Source organism: Pocillopora damicornis, chromosome 12, assembly GCF_964200805.1.
Source record: "Pocillopora damicornis chromosome 12, jaPocDami1.2, whole genome shotgun sequence".
Classification (NCBI taxonomy): domain Eukaryota; kingdom Metazoa; phylum Cnidaria; class Anthozoa; order Scleractinia; family Pocilloporidae; genus Pocillopora; species Pocillopora damicornis.
In genome coordinates, this window is record NC_142681.1 from 15,070,787 (window position 1) to 15,088,035 (window position 17,249).

A 17,249-nucleotide genomic window follows, 5' to 3' on the forward strand; every position below is an offset into this window, starting at 1 on the left:
TATTACAGTTTTTACTCAGAATAATGAAGGGCTGGAAAATAAATAGACGAGAGCTCCGCTTTTAGGCTTGGCTAAATCTATATATTAGAGTTATTATTTATCTTATATGGACTTTAAAAAATCTGTGCCGCTATCACGTAGACCTGCATCTCCTCTCATTCTTCCCGCTTGTCCGATAAGATCTTAATTTATACCCAACGTGAATGTTGACATGACAACCTGTTACTCTCTGATATCGGACCCTAAATCTGGACATAGCTAGGCTGCTAAACAGTTTCCTATTTCTGAATAAACTGTTATCTTGTTTCTTGTGCGCATTGCGTTGGGTGGTAAGTGGCGCTCGTAAGTCGTTCCCAAGGCATCTCCATTGGTCTTTTACTTATGATCAGTTGGGGAACAGACGGATAAGTGACGTCCACATGAAAAAAAAATTAGCTTTGTTTATTACATAAAACAAATGTAATCTATGCTACGGTGGGTCTGTTCATTAACATATCACAGAGGACGTCATAAAGCAGTTGGAACATCAGTGACACGCCTGCGCCTAGTGTGCCGTTTTGCTGTTCTTGCCACATTATGACTTCGTCTGTGATCTATTACGAAACAGAACCAGGGCAAATTGGACGTTGCGTGACACCGCGAAACATGACAGCGAGAGAGATTTTTAAAGATGCATAGAAGTGTAAAGGAGCCAAAACCGAACAATAACATCAAATGCCAGCTCTAGAAAAGATTATAAACTGTATAATATCTTGAGCTCTGCAGGATCAGACCTGCGTGACATTCGAGGTATTTCAATCTAAGATCGCATCTCACTTAATGTTCATTATTGAGTCAAAATTGTCAAATCCTTTAACTTTTCCATCTTTCAAGACCAAAATCTTCTCGCAGTCTTTTATCGTGTTCAAACGGTGAGCTATAGTGATGACAGTCGACTCCTTCAGTTTGTCCCGAACTACATTCCAAATCGTCTGCTCTGTGTCTGGGTCAACATGCGCAGTTGGCTCGTCCAAGACGACGATTTTACTTCGCTGTAGCAGCACACGAGCCAAGCAAATTAACTGCCGCTCTCCAACACTCACATTAGCACCATGTTCCAGCAGTTCGTGATCCAGCTTGGCCTCAAGCCTCCCGACAAAATCTTTCAGTTGCACATCCTCTAAAGCCTGCCATAATTCAGCGTCTCGAAACTTGTCTAAAATATCGAGATTTTTCCTCAAAGATCCGCTAAAAAGAACAGGACTTTGGCCAAGAACTGAGATACCTCGTCGAGCTTGTTGGAGGCTTATCTCTTTAATTGGAACATCGTCGATGACTATCTCTCCATCAGCATCAGGCATGCGCATGAGAGCTGCTACAAAAGATGACTTCCCAGCTCCCGTACGGTCGGCAACTCCGATCTTTGCTCCTCCTTTAATGCTAAGATTGATGTTCTTCAGCACTTGAGGTCCCCCCGGATAGTACGTCAATGATACATCTCTCAACACAATACTTCCTCTCCGAGGCCAGTCTTTTGGCGGTGGTCGTTCTTCTTCGTATCCAGGCTCCTGATCGAGTTGGGTGTAGGTCATAACTCGCTCAACTGACGTCATGTAGTTTTCAACTTCAGACGTTTTTCTAACAGCGTATTGAGTCGCGCTCAGAGTTTGGATGACGTAAACAAGAGCGAGACCAGCGTAAGCTGAAAAGAAAAATTAGAACTTAAGTCTATAAATTCCGGACCGATAGCGATAGCTCAAAACATATAACGAAAGCTTTACAAAGCTAGGTTACCTAGCCTAGTCCAGGCAGTCACTTAATAAGAAGGAATAAATAAAGCGTCTTTTTTACATCTTTCTCAGTATCGTTGTTTTGACTCCGAGCTTAGTAGGTGCAGAGGAGTTATCAGCACAATATTCCTGTTTTGAATCATAGAAGACACTTGAAAGTTTGCTCAGCACTTAAGCCACCCGAATTGATTCTCACGTTTCTGTCCTGATTAGAAAACACCCGTTCATGAGTGAGCACGTATAATCACACCTATTTTATTATTCAGTTGTTCATGCTGTGTTAATACACGACTATATAGATTCTTACTTTACATAGAAAGACTCAAAAATGTTACTAAGAATTTTGAGCTTACCGGCATCTTGAGATACCAAGATTGCAGCCACAGCAACTGCACCGACTAACAAGGAAGCGAGACAATCCAAACGTGCACCGAGCCACCTACCGCTGGCCATCACCATAATATACGCCTGATTATGAACATCTTGATATCTGAGGGGACAAGTTTTTATCACAATAAGTTTTAATAATGGAGTTATTTTTTAGTTGACTGTCGAAAATAAACCGGGTTGTATCAGCTTTGTATTACTTTGATTGGTGATTGGTCCAGCAAACTTGCGTAAGACCAACCGCCCGTTGGTCGAACGCGTTTCTCAGTGTTCAATGCCGTTTCCTTGTTTTTGAGTTAAGTCCTCTGTCACTACTAGTGACCTTTTCTTTTCTTTTGATTGGCTTTTTATTATAAAATATCCTTACGACAATCACTCTAAAAAGACCTCAAAGAGATTACATCGGGTCTGCACACTGAAGTGAGACTAGTGTCTCCTTTGGCCTGACAATATAACAGAGCCCTTCAACAAATTCCGCCCGACGCCCCAGCCCCTCAAAAAGATTTTACTCTCCAAGGAACATCCGTAAGCTTCTTGCTAAGTATCCGAAAGATCATTTCCGTAACCACATCTCATTCTTAGGTATGCTTCATTCGTCCAGATGAAGTGAGAGCCGCTAGAGCCGAGTTTCTTAACGATATGGCATGGGAAAATGGTAAATTCGCCAAAAACAGACCAGTTCTTAATTGTCAAATATCACAACTACATCTTGTATGCTAAGTATAACATTTATCAGAAGTAGAAGACGAGTGGCACTCGTCTGTATTTCCTGTTAATTAAACTCATAATGGTAATAGGACTGAGTGGAGTCCAATTCGGCCAGTAATCATACGAGTGATTAACAAAAGGGGACGACTGCGGGGCGGGAGTCTTTTTTTTTAATCACGAGTATTATTAAAGGCAGAATTGCACGACATGACGTTCTCTTACCAATTGATCAAAACTGTGGCAAAATTAGAGAAAGAAACTAACATCGCTTATACGTTCCATACATTTGTTATAGTTTCGACTAATTGTGAAATTTCTACGTCACGCGATCTTGTTGATTGACGGTTCATATTATGCGACTGTTGAAACCCTATCAGAAGGATGAAACCGCACAGAGCAATGACTGTAGTCTCACAACTGGTAATACCCCTCGTGCCTCTTTCAGATAGCTTCGTTTCGCGACCGTGCCTCATACCGAAAGGTCCACTTGCTGACCAGTGTCTCAGCACGTACCGGATAGGATTACAAAAGACACGTGATGCCATTTCGCGTATTGCCGGCAAATTAAAAAAAATAGCTCACAGAAAACGAGCGATTATGAGTCATTTTTGCCCTGTGCATTTATCGGCTCTGACACCACAAACTGAATCAATGTCTCTAACATACCTGTAGAGTGCATCCACAAAATCTGTCTGTCTTCCTCTCGTACGAATCGTGTCTAGTCCTATCAGGGTCTCCGAAAAATGAGCGAACACTGGGCTTCGGGATATCGACTCTAACCTCTTTAGTTCTCTGGCAGTCTTCAAGTAATAATTGGATAGAAAACCGACCAACATGGAAATTGGAACAACAAGAAACATCAGCCAAACATTTGTGGCAACTGTTACCAGAATTTGGCCAAATATCACCAAGAGCATCTGCATTGCCGCCAAGAATGTTTTGGGTAACAACTCATCTAGGCAGCCAATATCATTGGAGAAGCGATTTAGGATTCTTCCCACTGGATTAGAATCAAAGAACAGGACAGGAGCTTGTAAAATGGCCACAACTATTTTATCGTGAAGACGCTCGGCGCACTTCAGACAAACATGGAAGAATCCATAAGCCCGAACGATAGTAAATATAAAACACGCGCCAACCAGACAGGCGAAGACAGATAGATAAGTCTTGTTATTCTGATCCTCTAGGTTTAGCCTTGCAAGAAACGAAAGCCACAAGTCGGGAGCAACTATAACGGCTGAAAGAAACACCATTAATATGCAGTGGTTGAAAAGTACTTTTCTATAATCACTCAGTTGAACATTGTAAGATTTATTGGGCCTAGACACAACTCGCCTGGATTACCTACTACCGTTAATGTCTTGGGGATGTTTATGCAAGCACCACAACGTCACAGAATAAATAAAGAAGTCAACCATGTTACACATAAATATTGTTAAGAAACTGCTTTTGGTCTCAGAAAGTTAGTCTGTAGAGCGAGTGGTTTTTTGACCTTTTCATGCGCGTGGAGGCAAGTGTAAGGCAAACGCGAGGAGAAAAACACCAACTCTTCCTTTCGCACGTAACTCGCCATTCACTCGCGCTTGTGCAAGCAAGTGAGATATCGGGAACATGGTCAGAAGTTTGCATAGTGTCTCTAAACGCTACCTGCTAATCTAAAAAGAACGTTTATTCTTGGTTAAAAGCATAGCCATTGTGAAATGATTTGCACAAAAGAAAATAAAAGAATAGAAGAAAAGAAATATAGAAAAAAGGTTGCTATATTCCCTGTTAGAGCCTGACCCAAGGTTTGTAACTCAGCCTAACAATAAGGTTACCTTGAGTAATGAGACTTAAACCAACCATTCCAGTTAGCATCAAAGGATGTGCTCCACTTCTGAAATAGTCCCAATAAAGCCTGAATGTCACAACTCCAATTGTACGATCCTCCTTTTCTGTCTCCAAACTCTTCGCTTCATCGGGCAGAGGATGTATTTTATGGCATTTTTCAGCATCATCGTGTTCCTCCTTATCTTCCCAGCAGAACGGCTCAGATGAGTCCGTTTTGTCCTTCAGAGCTGCTTTATAGAGCGGGTCAACAGTTGAATTGATAACACCTTTTTCGTGCAGCTCAGTAAAGCGTCCCTTGTCGAGGACACGCCCTTTGTACAACACAATCACTTCATCAGCATTTTCCATGTGCTGTTGCTGATGAGAGGCAAACAGAACGATTTTATCGCCAAGTAGATCTTTGATGCACTTGTTAAAGATGTGTTGGCCAACTTTAAAATCAACAGCACTCAGTGAATCATCCAATAGATAAATATCTCCGTCAGAATAAACTGCACGAGCTAAACTTACTCTCGCCTGTTGTCCTCCACTCAGAACCTCTCCGCGTTCTCCAACAACTGTTTGGTCACCATCAGGTAACCGCTGGAAGTCTTCTTTCAGAGCGCAGACGTCGATTATTCTTTCATACTTGGACTCCTCGAAGGGTTGACCAAACAGAATGTTTTCTTTTATCGTTCCCGAGAACACCCAAGCAGTCTGAGGCAAGTAAATGACAGAGCCTTGATAATCAATCGTCCCAAAGGTGTTCGAAATTTCACCAGCGATCGCTGAGAGCAGAGTAGACTTACCACTTCCAACCGGTCCGGTGATGACTGTTAAACTCTTTGAAGGTGCAAACAAGTTGATATCCTCAAGAATAAATTCCTCTTCATGATGCGTTTTTGCGTAGCTTAAATTTGACACACATAATATAGTAGGCCCTAATTCTCTTGATTCACGAGAGAGGGAAACTTTCTCCGTATTTTCCTCTTCTTTTTTCAAGTAACTGCGACTTAAATAAGTTGCGGTACTTTCCGCTTTTTGTTGATGCTCGTTGCTTACATCACTCTCCGAGGCTTGCAACAGATTTTCCAGAAGAAGGAATTCTTCGATTCTTCCGAGCGAAACGTAGGCGTCATACGTTACCATTAAACCTGATGTCATATTCACCATACCAGTAAATTTTATAACACCCATAAACGACAGCAGCATGAACACATTGGCGGGCGTGAGGGTCTGGCCTGTAAGTACCATAATAATTACAGACACCAGAGTGGCCAGTGGCGTTGCACTGTATAACAAGGCATCAATCCTTGACTGAATGGCTGTCCTCTTCGAAATGACGCTGATTTCATTTCTGTAGATAAAAGTTGTTCATTAGTTATGTGGGCATTCTGTCGAACCAATTCGTCCTCTGTGTTCTCTCTAATTTGAAATATAAAGGAGGCGAGCGGGCAGCAAGCGCACCCTTCCTCATCGTTCACTTCTTTGTGAAAGTACGTCTTTTGCGAACCCACGACAGCGTATGAAAAATAATACCAACTGAACTCAAATTAGACTCAATGAGATGTTCTACCTATGATAATGAACGGTTATGCTCCGAAGTGGAGGTGATAACCACCCTTTTTCACCGACACTGAAGTAAAAACGATTACAATATTTTCGGGTGCAAATCCCGAACGAGTCGCTCGAAGGTGAATCGCAAAGGATATTCGGAGTTTGAGTAGCCAATCAGAGTGCACTTTCAACACTTTTTACTCAGTAGATACTGATATTTATTAACTGACCGGCCAGTCCTCCGGTTATGAAATGGGTTACATGAAACACTTTTTTTTTGTTTGTTTGAACTACTTAGCTAATAAAGCTCTCAGTGGAGACAAAACATATTTGTGGATTTTGAATAGTTTAGGTCAATAATTAAGGGGATGAATAAAGGTAGTTGTTTTAGCCTACTTCTGATGAAAACTGACAATTTACCTTACCTTCTTACATGTTTAATCTTTCGTCTATATTCGTCCTCCCACGCATGCGTTTTGACCGCGCGGATCCCGGAAACTACTTGATTCATTAAGGAGATTCGCTGATCGGACACTGTAGCTGTGCGCAAGTGCAGCTTAGCATTAACATAGGACAAGACGGCAAAGTATGGCATAAGAGTACACAGAAGGAACACACCCATAACAGCCTGCCAGCCAAACAAATTGTAGATGAGGAATATTGCCCCTACATAAGCAGGGACTGCGAAAACGGCTGAGACAAAAAACCTGACTGTCTCTTCTTCCATTCTTTTAACATCATTGGATATCAAGTCAAATAAGCGTCCTGCAGTGAATTTCAGTAACGTCTGCTTGTTGAGAAGAAGTGTCTGAAAGAGAGTACAGATTAGACATTAAAGAAGTATGTTCCATAAACCATATGATTGTAATCTACGGCATAAAGACATCCGTTCCTACGTTTCGAGACGAGAGTAAACAAACCTCTAACAAATTATCTTGAAAAGTGAAAAAGAGCCACAACTAAGGCGCCATTTTGAATCTCGCTAAGAAGCGTAGCCTTATGCGTTATGGTTTTTGTAGCCTACTTCCCCGTTAACTGCAGGCTAAATAACTGTTTGTTTCTTCGATTTTTTTTGTTGGTGAGCAAGATTGCTTACTCTCGCAGAAGCACCAGCAATCATGTTCAATCACCCTCTCCTTCAGGGTCTCCATATGACATAAGCTGATTACAATCGATCAGATTTCTGGAAAAAAATATTTCTGGATCGGATAGATAAAGGTGTTTTTTCGGCTTAGTTTGGGGTGTTTAGGGTATTAGAAAAATCAGTTGAGCATATGACAAGTGCATAGAATACTCTTTAGGATCGTGCCTACCTTTTGGTACACCAGTCCCCTCAAGGCGCTTCCTATTTTGATCCCCAATATTTCACATCTGTAGCCGTCCTGGTGCATACCAAGACCACCGATCAAACCATTGAGACACATAGCTAATGCGCAGGCGTAGAGCCGATAAGTATTCTCTGCCTCAGTTGACATAAGCTTAGAAACAAGATACCAGAGAAACAGTGGAAAGAGAAGGCGAGAAGTTGTACACAATATGTTCCCCATCAAAATGATGATAACATCTTTGGCAGATAGCATATAAAACACGCTTTTCCAAAGTTTGGGCCTTTTCCCATTCATCTTGCAATGATGTCTCTCGCTCTCCCAGATTTTTTTAAGCTTGTCGGTGACAAAACGGCCAGAGTTCTCGTCTGACAAGGGTAAAAAGTCATTTTGATCCAAAGGTCTTTGACTGCCCTTTTTAAGGACGTCGTTCATCCAACGAAAAAAAAGTGAAGATACAAAACTGACTTTTCTATCTTTATCACCAGAGATTTTCATGTGACCGCTTTTTGCTGCCATCACTTGAGACCTAAAAAATACATAGTCATCATTAGCGTGTTCAACGCAATGAACAAATGTCTGTACATGTTGTTCCAGGATTTCAGAACCAACTTGCCCTCTAAGAGTTGTAAACTTACATAAAATCCAATAAGTCACGGTGTTTTGTAGAACCTCATGACTTTTAGATAGCCTAAAATGATGTAGCCTAAAACAAAATGGTAAATAATCAGGATACCCGTCATTGAATAAGTTTTGTGCTCGAAGAGTGTCGAGTTCTGCTTTCTCTACTTTTTATGAACGTTTAACTTTCTTGGCATAGTTTCCGTGACAGCGGTTGCTACCTTTGTTTTTGTTTAAAAATTTTGCGCGGGATATTTGCGCGCGGTCGGCCAAAATTGATCCCCTTGCTTGGGTGAGCCTGTTGAGTTCCCGGCTCCCTCTAAATAGAAACCAAATAACAAGAGAAAATTATCTTGCAATTATTTGAGGAAGCGGCGTGCAACCAACTTTTCATTCCGAATGGAGTTTCCACAATTCTTCGCTATTCTGCTTTCCTTCTTGTCTCCCATAAGCAAGAATTTGTCGCATACATGACAAACTATTACTCATAAACACAAATCAATTTTTTTTTACTTTCATTTCACGTCCACTGAGGGGTAAAATAAAATTTCATAAGCGAGAAAACGTCATTTTTTTCTCAAGCTGAAAATAGCCGCATAATATTGTAAAATTGGATACCTATCGAAGTCGATTGCGTGATAGGTCAGGAATGAATTTGTCAGTATCTCGCGAAATGAAACAGTCGAAATTCTGGGGCCAACAAATCGCGGTCTGCACAGTTTGCAGTCTGTAGTCTGCAGTCTGCGTTTTAGCATAACATCTCCTGTGATCTAGCCCACTCAATCAAAGTTTTTAGCTAAACAATACATATATAAAATGTCAACACCGCTTTTATCGGCCTTTTAATTACAATCTATATGGATGGAATCGTACTGACAATTTGGTTTGAAAAGTTTACGTTTGCAACTGGCTGTGCGATAATAATTTGAGGAAGCTGCAACTTTGTGTAGCTTACTTTGCAACTTTGTCTCATTATACAGGAATTCACCAAGACACCGCTAATATTGCCGTTCCTTGCTATTTGCAAGCCATATCTTTTGCACGAGCGAATAAGTTTTGAGAGATTTCTAAATATACAAAAAAAATCGACTAGACGATGTTCCTGTATAATAAGACAGATGTCGTAATTTGAAACGAGAGGATCACAAAATTTCCCGAGTACCCTCTCCTCACCACGCTGAGTGAAAGGGAACTTGTTTTGAAAGTTTTGAAATGCAGTTTCAAAACAAATTTTAAAACTCTGGGGACAGAAAACAAGTTGAAAACGGACTAACTGCCCGGCGGCCGGACACAGTCTCCAGAAACGTAAGTACTAAAACATGGAATGACCTCCAACCACCTAGAACCACTTACAACCACCTAAAACCACCTACAGCTACCTAAAACAACTTAAAACCACCTACAATAAATGATTTTTGAAAATACTTGAGCCTGCGACCCTCTCGAGACATTGACTGGTCAGAAGCCGCCTTCTATTAAAGCAACAGCGCTCATTTCCAGAGGCTTTTCGCGCGCGTCAAAACAAAGACTACCCGAGGCACCCAGGGTAAGCCGAGAACTAAAAAGGGAACAAATTTATGCCAGCATGTCGTAAGTTCCGATAGCTGATTGACTCGATCTATTTCGCGTTTGGGACTCGTAAGGATGCTGCTTGTACATGCACCTCGCGAGATTTGCAAGTTCTGTTTATCACACATCGTTTCTAATGTCACTGTTCTTTTCGTGGTATCCTGTTCTCAGTCAATTTCCTTTTTTTTTCTCTGAATAATATCAACTTATTATAAAACTGTTTTGTTTTCTTTGTACGCTCGCTCCGCTGCCCGATTTGAAGCAATTTCAGATGGTTAGGGTCGCTCGGATTTCCCTGAAACACAGTTATATTACACAAACTAATCAGATTTCCCACTACCTGCTTGGTGTCTCGTTGACTGTCAGACGTTGAAAAAAGCAGACCTCGAAAACACTGACCTTGAAAACGTAGTCTATGTATTATTCGAAAAGCCTTGAGGTTCTCGGTGCTGCTCCTGTGTAAACAATTTTCTTTGTGTTTTTCCTTCTTTGTATTTTTCCAATGGTTCATGTGAGCCATTGGATGGGCAAATGTCGCAGACAGTGACTTAATCTCAGGGGTATTAGTTTTCGCTGCTACTGGGAACCCAAAAAACAATACAACATTTCCCGTGTGTATTTACATTTGTCAACCAAATTGTCTGTATTTAATTTTTCGATAGGGAAAATACCTTGACTGAATTTTGAACGGTATGTTACGCCATAGTTTTAGGTGGTTGTATATGGCGTATATCACATTAAAAGAGGCCTTCAGATGGCGGTGATTGTGATTTTAAAGGCTTCACACACTCTCTCTTCTGCAGAGAGAGACATGTTGAGATAGCTATGATTATCATTTTAATAAGTATCGGGAATGTTTTTCAATATCTCTATTTTCTACATATGTATCCATACCCATACATACTGTTCAGTTACCACATCTCCCACTCTATGTATTCCTTAGGCATTTCAAATTTCTTATTTTTTTGGTTATACAGTGACCTGAACAATGCCGTCATAAATGGAGATTTTCCCGAGGATTGCCTCTTCTGGATATCTTGCATTGATTCCATGGATGGAAAAGAAGGTACATACATGATATAGGGCCACTAATGAACTACAGTATTTCCCTGAACAAGTGCCCGGGCGCTTATTTAAAATTATCAGCTAAAAGGGGAGGTGCGTATTTGAAGGAAGGTGCTTAATTGAGATAAGTTTTCCTTTCAACAAACTGTATCTTTATTTCAACTAAATCTTAAACAGAAAATAAAATGCTATACTGTTATTCATGTAGATGTCAAGTCAGTATTAACTGAGCTGTCATTATTTATCAACTGTTTTCTTCAAATGCATCCCAATAACTTTATAATCAATGAAATTACAGGTCTCTGTAGAATAGAGAATAGTGTAGTTGAGCCTGGGAAGGCTAGAGTATTTACCAAGGGCAGGGAAATAGGACAAAAATGAAAAGAACAGATAATGCACAGAAAAGAACTCTGTAAGCACATGATGATGGAAATAAATAGAAGTGAGTAAAGGAAAAGGAAGTACTTTTCTTTACTGATTCTGCTGAAGTTGAAGGTTAAATAAATTGGCCATAAAAACAGGTTTTCCCTGTATCCCTGCTAATTTAAGAAATTGAGAGGGGGGGGGACTTATTTGACATTTAGGCCCAGGGGGTGGCTTTTTATTCAGAGGAGGGGGCATTTATTAGGGCATGGGCACTTATTCAAGGAAATGCAGTAACCAAACACCAAAAATGATATTAAGCTTTTACATAAATTGTGTAGATCCCAAGCTAGTCTTACCATTAGGAGGAAATTAAATGATTTTTTTTTTCTGTTTCTAGCCATGCAAGCACTCGGTGGCCAAACTCTTGGTGTACCTCAGATTATTCTGTGTACACCATCCATGAGGGGGTCAAGCCAACCCACACCTGTGGAGAGATATGCAGGTAAAAAATTCAATTGAGTTTTGCTTTACTCTAAGATAACTTCTACTCTGGAAAAGCCTCAGCCATTAACTGAAAATTTGAAAGTTACTGTAGGAACTCTCTTAATGCAAAAGTACGGGTATTTCCTCATAGTGCATACAAAGCAAGAAAATCAAAGCTAAAGCTATTATAATTAACTTTTTTTTGTTATTTTTACAGGGAGCTTTTTTGACTTTTCCCAAATAAGTGAAGCGGTGCAAAGGGCAGCAGAAGCCGTGGAAATTGCACATGCCAACTGGTAATAGATCTTTCTGGAGTCCCTTTCTTGTTGGACAAAGCTTTAATTTTATGTGCACCATGATATTACAATATGGTACAATTTTGTCTGATACATGGACAAAATTGATTAAAGACCTCATGTAATCAAAAGAGTGCTCAAAAAATTGTTGTCAACAGTACTGAGCAACTTACTGGACATATTTTAATAGCCCAGGCTTGCATAATTGTCAGGCTGAAAGAAATGTTCATTTTGCCTAAAAATGGCCATAACTTGGATCAAGTTGTAATCAAATAAATTAAACCAAGCTTGCATAGCAGAAAAAACTGTTAAGTCCTGAAATCAACTATACCTGTCACTCTGATGAAGGGCAAACACTCAAAAGGCAAGCGTAGAAACTCTTTACAGTGTCCAATTTGCATTTATTTAAGATTATCTTGTTTTACCCTATAATGTGTCAATTGTCTCTAAACATATTTGATTACTGCTAGGAGGAAGATTTTGGAATCACGAGCTTTGCAGAGAGAACAAGATGAGGTGTTCCATGCAGCTCAGGAAGCAGATGCTTCTAAAGTATGGTTATTTCAACAGATTTTTACCTTAAAACAAGGAGATTTCTTTAGCCTTCCTCTGCCTTAACCTTCATTATCACAGTGGTTGATACAGCCTTTATTTTCATACATGCAAGTTATAGATTGATTGGCTAGTGGGCAACAGGTTAAATGTTTTTTGATAATTATATGCACCAAACTAGTTAGCAAGAAGGGAAAAAGGATTGAATGGTAATTTAGAATTTGATTGCATCAACCATTACAAATGCAATCAAATAAAATGATACGAATCCCAGCGTATCAATGAACACATTCGCATTCTTCCAAATGATGAAAAAATTGATTTCTTTTTAGAACCAGCTGCAAATAAATATTTCTGTCAATAACACTTAAAGTTAGAGGCTTCAATTTGGTATCAGCTACATCTTAATTAAAAATGTTCTTACTTAACAACAGAGGAACCAACAACAAGGTGCAGCAAGGCCAAAATTTCAACCTACAGAAAAAAAGACAGAGAATTAAGCCTCCCCGAAAATAATATGGTAAGTGCTTCATATCTGAAATAATTAAGACTGTATTTGTGTTGTTTTAAAATGCTCTTTCATATAATGCAAACCCTTTTGCAGCTTACTTAAATGTGGTTATACATACATTTCAACTCTCACAGCCAGCAAACATGCTCAATGAGATCTGGAAAAACATAATTATAAGAAGAAATAGATAAAATATTTCAAAGGTATACATTTTCTATCATTATGTTGTCTTTTTCAAGATACAAGTAGCTCTTAAGATTTAATGAATGGAAAACAAATATGTTTCTGACACAGGCCGAAGAAATACGCAATTTGCGAGAAAATCGGATGAGAAAAGGACCAAAAGATGGTGTAAAGATTAAAGTTACAAGTAGATGTACACAGAAAATATTAAGATTTTTTCCCAATATTGGAATATTATTTGACTTTGGTATACATTAAAGAATGTCCTCATCATTTGGAAGTTCAGGTCATCAGTTTTTCAAACTTCTATAATCAGGGTGACCACAAAAATAGTGTGGTCAATAGCCACGACTTGATTGAAGAAATACAAGTAAATAACATTACATATTAGTTTAACAATACTTTAAAAATTCAATTTAGCAGATGATAGTAACAAGAGCATTGGAAAGAAAGTTAAGAAGATGAAGAAGAGAATAAAAGAACTGGACAAAAAGGCAACAAAAGGGAAATCAAAAGACACAGATGACAAAAAGAGGAAAAGAAAGAGAAAACCAGAAGGCAATAACAAGTCAAACTTAAATGCAAAAAAAATGAAAGCCAAAGAACATGATATTGAAATGAACAAAATAAGTAGACGTCAAATGAGAAGGCTAAGAGCTAAAGAAAAAAAGAAAAGTAAAACTAATAAGTAGGAAAATCTATCTTAGGTTTTATTGCAAGTGACCATCTATATCTATGTATTTCCATTAAAACATTTTTTAGCTATTTTTCTCTAAAGTAAACTTGAAAAAAGGAAACTTTTTATAGACCTTAGCTAGTTATACAACACAAATGTGAGAGAACGAGTCGTACTGTGACTTGCTCCCTCACATTTTGGCTACAACATTTAATGAACTGAAATCAAGAGTCTTAACCCTTTAAATCCCAAGATCTGATAGTTAATTCTCCCCTGTAGCTGCTACTCATTTCCTCGTTAATTAGTTATGAGAACTTGCTTCTAGATCAAGATAGCAGCTTCAACCTGATAAGATTGAATATTCACATTATCTGTTTGCTGAATAATGTATGGATATTGTAGGGAGAAGTTTTATGTTAATCACTTCCAGGAGTTAAAGGGTTAATGCATTGTTTTTATATCTCACTTGTAGGGAATTAATTTATCATCACCTCTCTAAAATACTGAATGTCATTCTATAATTTGTTTAGTTTGATTTCAAAGCAACAGTTGTTAATTAAGATTTTTTCACTGATGATGATGTTTAATGTCGTTCTTTTTATTCAAGATTTTTACCTGATGTCCGCTGAATTGTACTCTGTGTGCAAGACAACTTTTTGCTTTAAATACACAACCATTAATACAAAAGAAAGAGAGCCCATAATGTGTCATTAACCTTGTTGTTTTAAAATAAAAGATGGGCTTTATACAATGAATTCCGGTTGAGTGGTTACTGATCCCTTGCTTAGTTTGAGTTGGTCAAGTGGTTAACCCTTTACACTCTTACATTGTCAGTCATATTCTGTACCCTGTCTTCTTTACATCCCCTTGGACCCCATTTCTTATAGTACAGACAAGGAGAATTTGTTTGACAATCAGGAGCCTCTTAAATTGGAGTTAATTTCCACCATTGTCTTGACTTTTACATTTGATCCAAGGGTGATACTGTAAACAGAAAGGAGAAGCCAGTCGCACTTTGGGGGTTTTAAGGGTTCACTGATGGAAACAGTGAATGATAACCGAAATTTTGCATTTTCGTAGACTGTGCTTGAGATAGTGCTGTCAAATTACGCATTTACTGAGCAACAGCGAATGCATAATATTTAGTTTGACGTTCATTGAGCCGTAGAAGGCTAGATTTGTGAAAAATACGAAAATTTTTTTGGTTTAAAACTAATGTACAAGCACACAATATTCGTACATTTTATGTGTTTCGGCTTTCAATTATCAGCTTATGTAACCGCGTGTGCCAGGTACACATAGTTCAAGAGTTTGCTACACAAAGGTATAACATAACTAGTGGCTAGATTCTATGTGCATACTACGAGTAGAGATTTCATAACCCTACCTCAACAGTCATAACCTCCAAATCAGTACTTGCTTCAATACTTGCGAAGAAGTGGTGCTTATCGTTTTTGTAAACTAAGTGAACAACTACCCCTAGCCAACGGTGTACCGTGGGAGGTCTGGGACGGAGTCAACCCTGGATAATCCGACTCGTGATTGAGGAATTAATCAAACTCGATCAAACACTCGATTAGTGATGTAGGTTATTATAGGCCTCGATTCTCGATAAGTCTTGTTAGGCTCGGCGATAAGTCGAAATCCATTTAAATAGTAAATACAGACATGGGAAATAATATCAGACACGGGAAATAGTAGACAATGAGGAGGTCTGAAAGAGGCCAACAATAACGGACCCTGTTAATTGATTTCCGACACGAAAACTAATTTTTCGATAGGGAAAATACCCTGACTGAATTTTGAACGGTAACATACCGTTCAAAATTCAGTCAGGGTCGAGAAATCAAAGGACAAAATGTATTGAGCGGCCCACCAACTTCATGCAACCCAAGCTTCTTTTTGAAGGGAGAAAAAGAGGCGCAAGGTCATTTTCATTAATCGTAGACGAGCAGATGCGCACAAGCTTAAAACCGGTTAGGCTATCTGGGTAGGCTGCTTATAAATTAGCCGCAGTTGTTAGTTTCGGGCAAATGAAGTTCCTAGTGTTAACCTTAGGCCGGAAAATCAGGCTCTTCGCGTTCGCTGATGATTTATCGGTGCTTTCGCAAATCCTTTCAAAATGAAATTACGTGTCAGCTTTTCCAAAAAAGGCTATCACTGGACTGTAGATGCGATATAAACTGATAAAGCAGTGTTCCTTGTTAAATACTGCTCTTTCAGCAATATCAATGATCGTTTGCTACGCAATTTTGTGTTTTGGTGATCATTTCCTAGTCACTCTTAGGGGTTAAAGGATTAATTGGTGGCATAACTGATTTGTAATATTTAGAATGACTGAAGTAGTTAAAATGCTTTAAGCTCTTTCCTATTCACCAGTGAGTTAATTAGATTTTGGATTCTACGTTCAAACTGGGTGAGATTAATTTATTCATGTCATGTTTCATCACATGAAATGGTTTTTTTACATGGAAAGGTAATTGTTATTATGGCTTCACAGATGTTTTGATTGTCGTCGCAATTAACATTCGTAACAAAGTTTTATTTAACATAGAATATTTTAAAAACTTCTTCCTTTCTCTTCAATACCATTTACTATTTCTGGAGCACAATTCAAGGAACCAGGTTATTCAAATATAACTTTTGATTCAGGTAATTATTTGATTATGTGAGTAACATTTGATGTTTCCACATGTAACAGGATGATCAAGCTGACGATAGGCTCCAAAAGGAGCGAACTCCACTGTGACAATTAGGTGGCTAATTTGGAAGCTTGAGCACTTGATAAATACGTCCTTGGCTTGCAATTCTGATGATTACAGTTTGCTGAGGTAACTGAAATGTCAGTCTCCATGCAGGGAATTTCCACTTGACCTGTACAGTCATATGCTATGCGATAACTTTAGAAAAATGCATTTGTGTCAATAGAACTATTGTAAGTATAGTACTACCTACTTTAGTAGCGACAAAAATTTACGATTTCCTGTAGGCATGAACATTTGAGAGAAGTTATGGTGGTAATTGACCCTTTCTTTGCTAGGATGCATAGGGCATGATGATTATAAAGTATATCTTTAAGCTTTCAAACTTTCAACTTTGTATTAATTGTAACTGTTTGCCATATTTATTTCTCTGTTCTCTAGGCCCTCAAAGTTGAAGCAGGCGAGTCAATAACCTGACTTCTTTTGTTTGGAATTGTGTGATTACATAATTTTGCTGTGTTGGTTAATGTAACATGTAATATTATTACTTAGATTACATTAAATACTCTTGCTCAAGCTTTAATAAATGCATTCTGTTTCTTACCAATGCTCATGCCCAAACTAAACACTGATATAAGGAATTGGTCTCAAGATATGTGAGTTTTAAAGG

General features: G+C 38.8%; 2 protein-coding genes across 3 annotated transcripts; one reads left to right on the plus strand and one right to left on the minus strand.

Moving 5' to 3' along the window:
* Window positions 1–422: 422 nt before the first annotated feature.
* On the minus strand, window positions 423–15,353 carry LOC149036680 (ATP-binding cassette sub-family C member 4-like). The gene is made up of 10 exons (XM_089189083.1): window positions 15,265–15,353; window positions 13,137–13,175; window positions 12,932–12,981; window positions 11,533–11,660; window positions 7,544–8,084; window positions 6,656–7,038; window positions 4,682–6,030; window positions 3,531–4,101; window positions 2,123–2,259; window positions 423–1,681 (listed from the first exon to the last, which is right to left on the minus strand). Exons 5-10 carry the CDS (start codon window positions 8,072–8,074, stop codon window positions 813–815), a joined length of 3,840 nt encoding a protein of 1,279 aa, XP_089045209.1. The 5' UTR covers window positions 8,075–8,084; window positions 11,533–11,660; window positions 12,932–12,981; window positions 13,137–13,175; window positions 15,265–15,353; the 3' UTR covers window positions 423–812.
* LOC149036681 (uncharacterized) lies at window positions 11,576–13,030 on the plus strand. 2 transcript variants are annotated; one of them, XM_089189090.1, is made up of 4 exons: window positions 11,576–11,678; window positions 11,877–11,955; window positions 12,426–12,507; window positions 12,942–13,030. In XM_089189090.1, exons 1-4 carry the CDS (start codon window positions 11,576–11,578, stop codon window positions 13,005–13,007), a joined length of 330 nt encoding a protein of 109 aa, XP_089045216.1. In that variant the 3' UTR covers window positions 13,008–13,030. The 2 variants fall into 2 exon arrangements, with proteins under 2 accessions (XP_089045216.1, XP_089045215.1); XM_089189089.1 differs by lacking the exon at window positions 12,942–13,030 and having other exon boundaries at window positions 12,426–12,828.
* Window positions 15,354–17,249: the final 1,896 nt, after the last annotated feature.

What these genes read in the sequence shown, in the direction of transcription:
- LOC149036680 (XM_089189083.1), bottom strand. Translation starts at nt 8,074, where the DNA reads ATGGCAGCAAAAAGCGGTCACATGAAAATCTCTGGTGATAAAGATAGA. An exon ending in TTTAAGTCTCATTACTCAAG is followed by an intron (nt 4,102 to 4,681) that starts GTAACCTTATTG and finishes TGTTTCTTTCAG; the next exon opens with CCGTTATAGTTGCTCCCGAC. An exon ending in CTTGGTATCTCAAGATGCCG is followed by an intron (nt 1,682 to 2,122) that starts GTAAGCTCAAAA and finishes TTTTCTTTTCAG; the next exon opens with CTTACGCTGGTCTCGCTCTT.
- LOC149036681 (XM_089189090.1), top strand. Translation starts at nt 11,576, where the DNA reads ATGCAAGCACTCGGTGGCCAAACTCTTGGTGTACCTCAGATTATTCTG. An exon ending in ACCTGTGGAGAGATATGCAG is followed by an intron (nt 11,679 to 11,876) that starts GTAAAAAATTCA and finishes TTATTTTTACAG; the next exon opens with GGAGCTTTTTTGACTTTTCC. An exon ending in AGGAAGCAGATGCTTCTAAA is followed by an intron (nt 12,508 to 12,941) that starts GTATGGTTATTT and finishes ACTTAACAACAG; the next exon opens with AGGAACCAACAACAAGGTGC.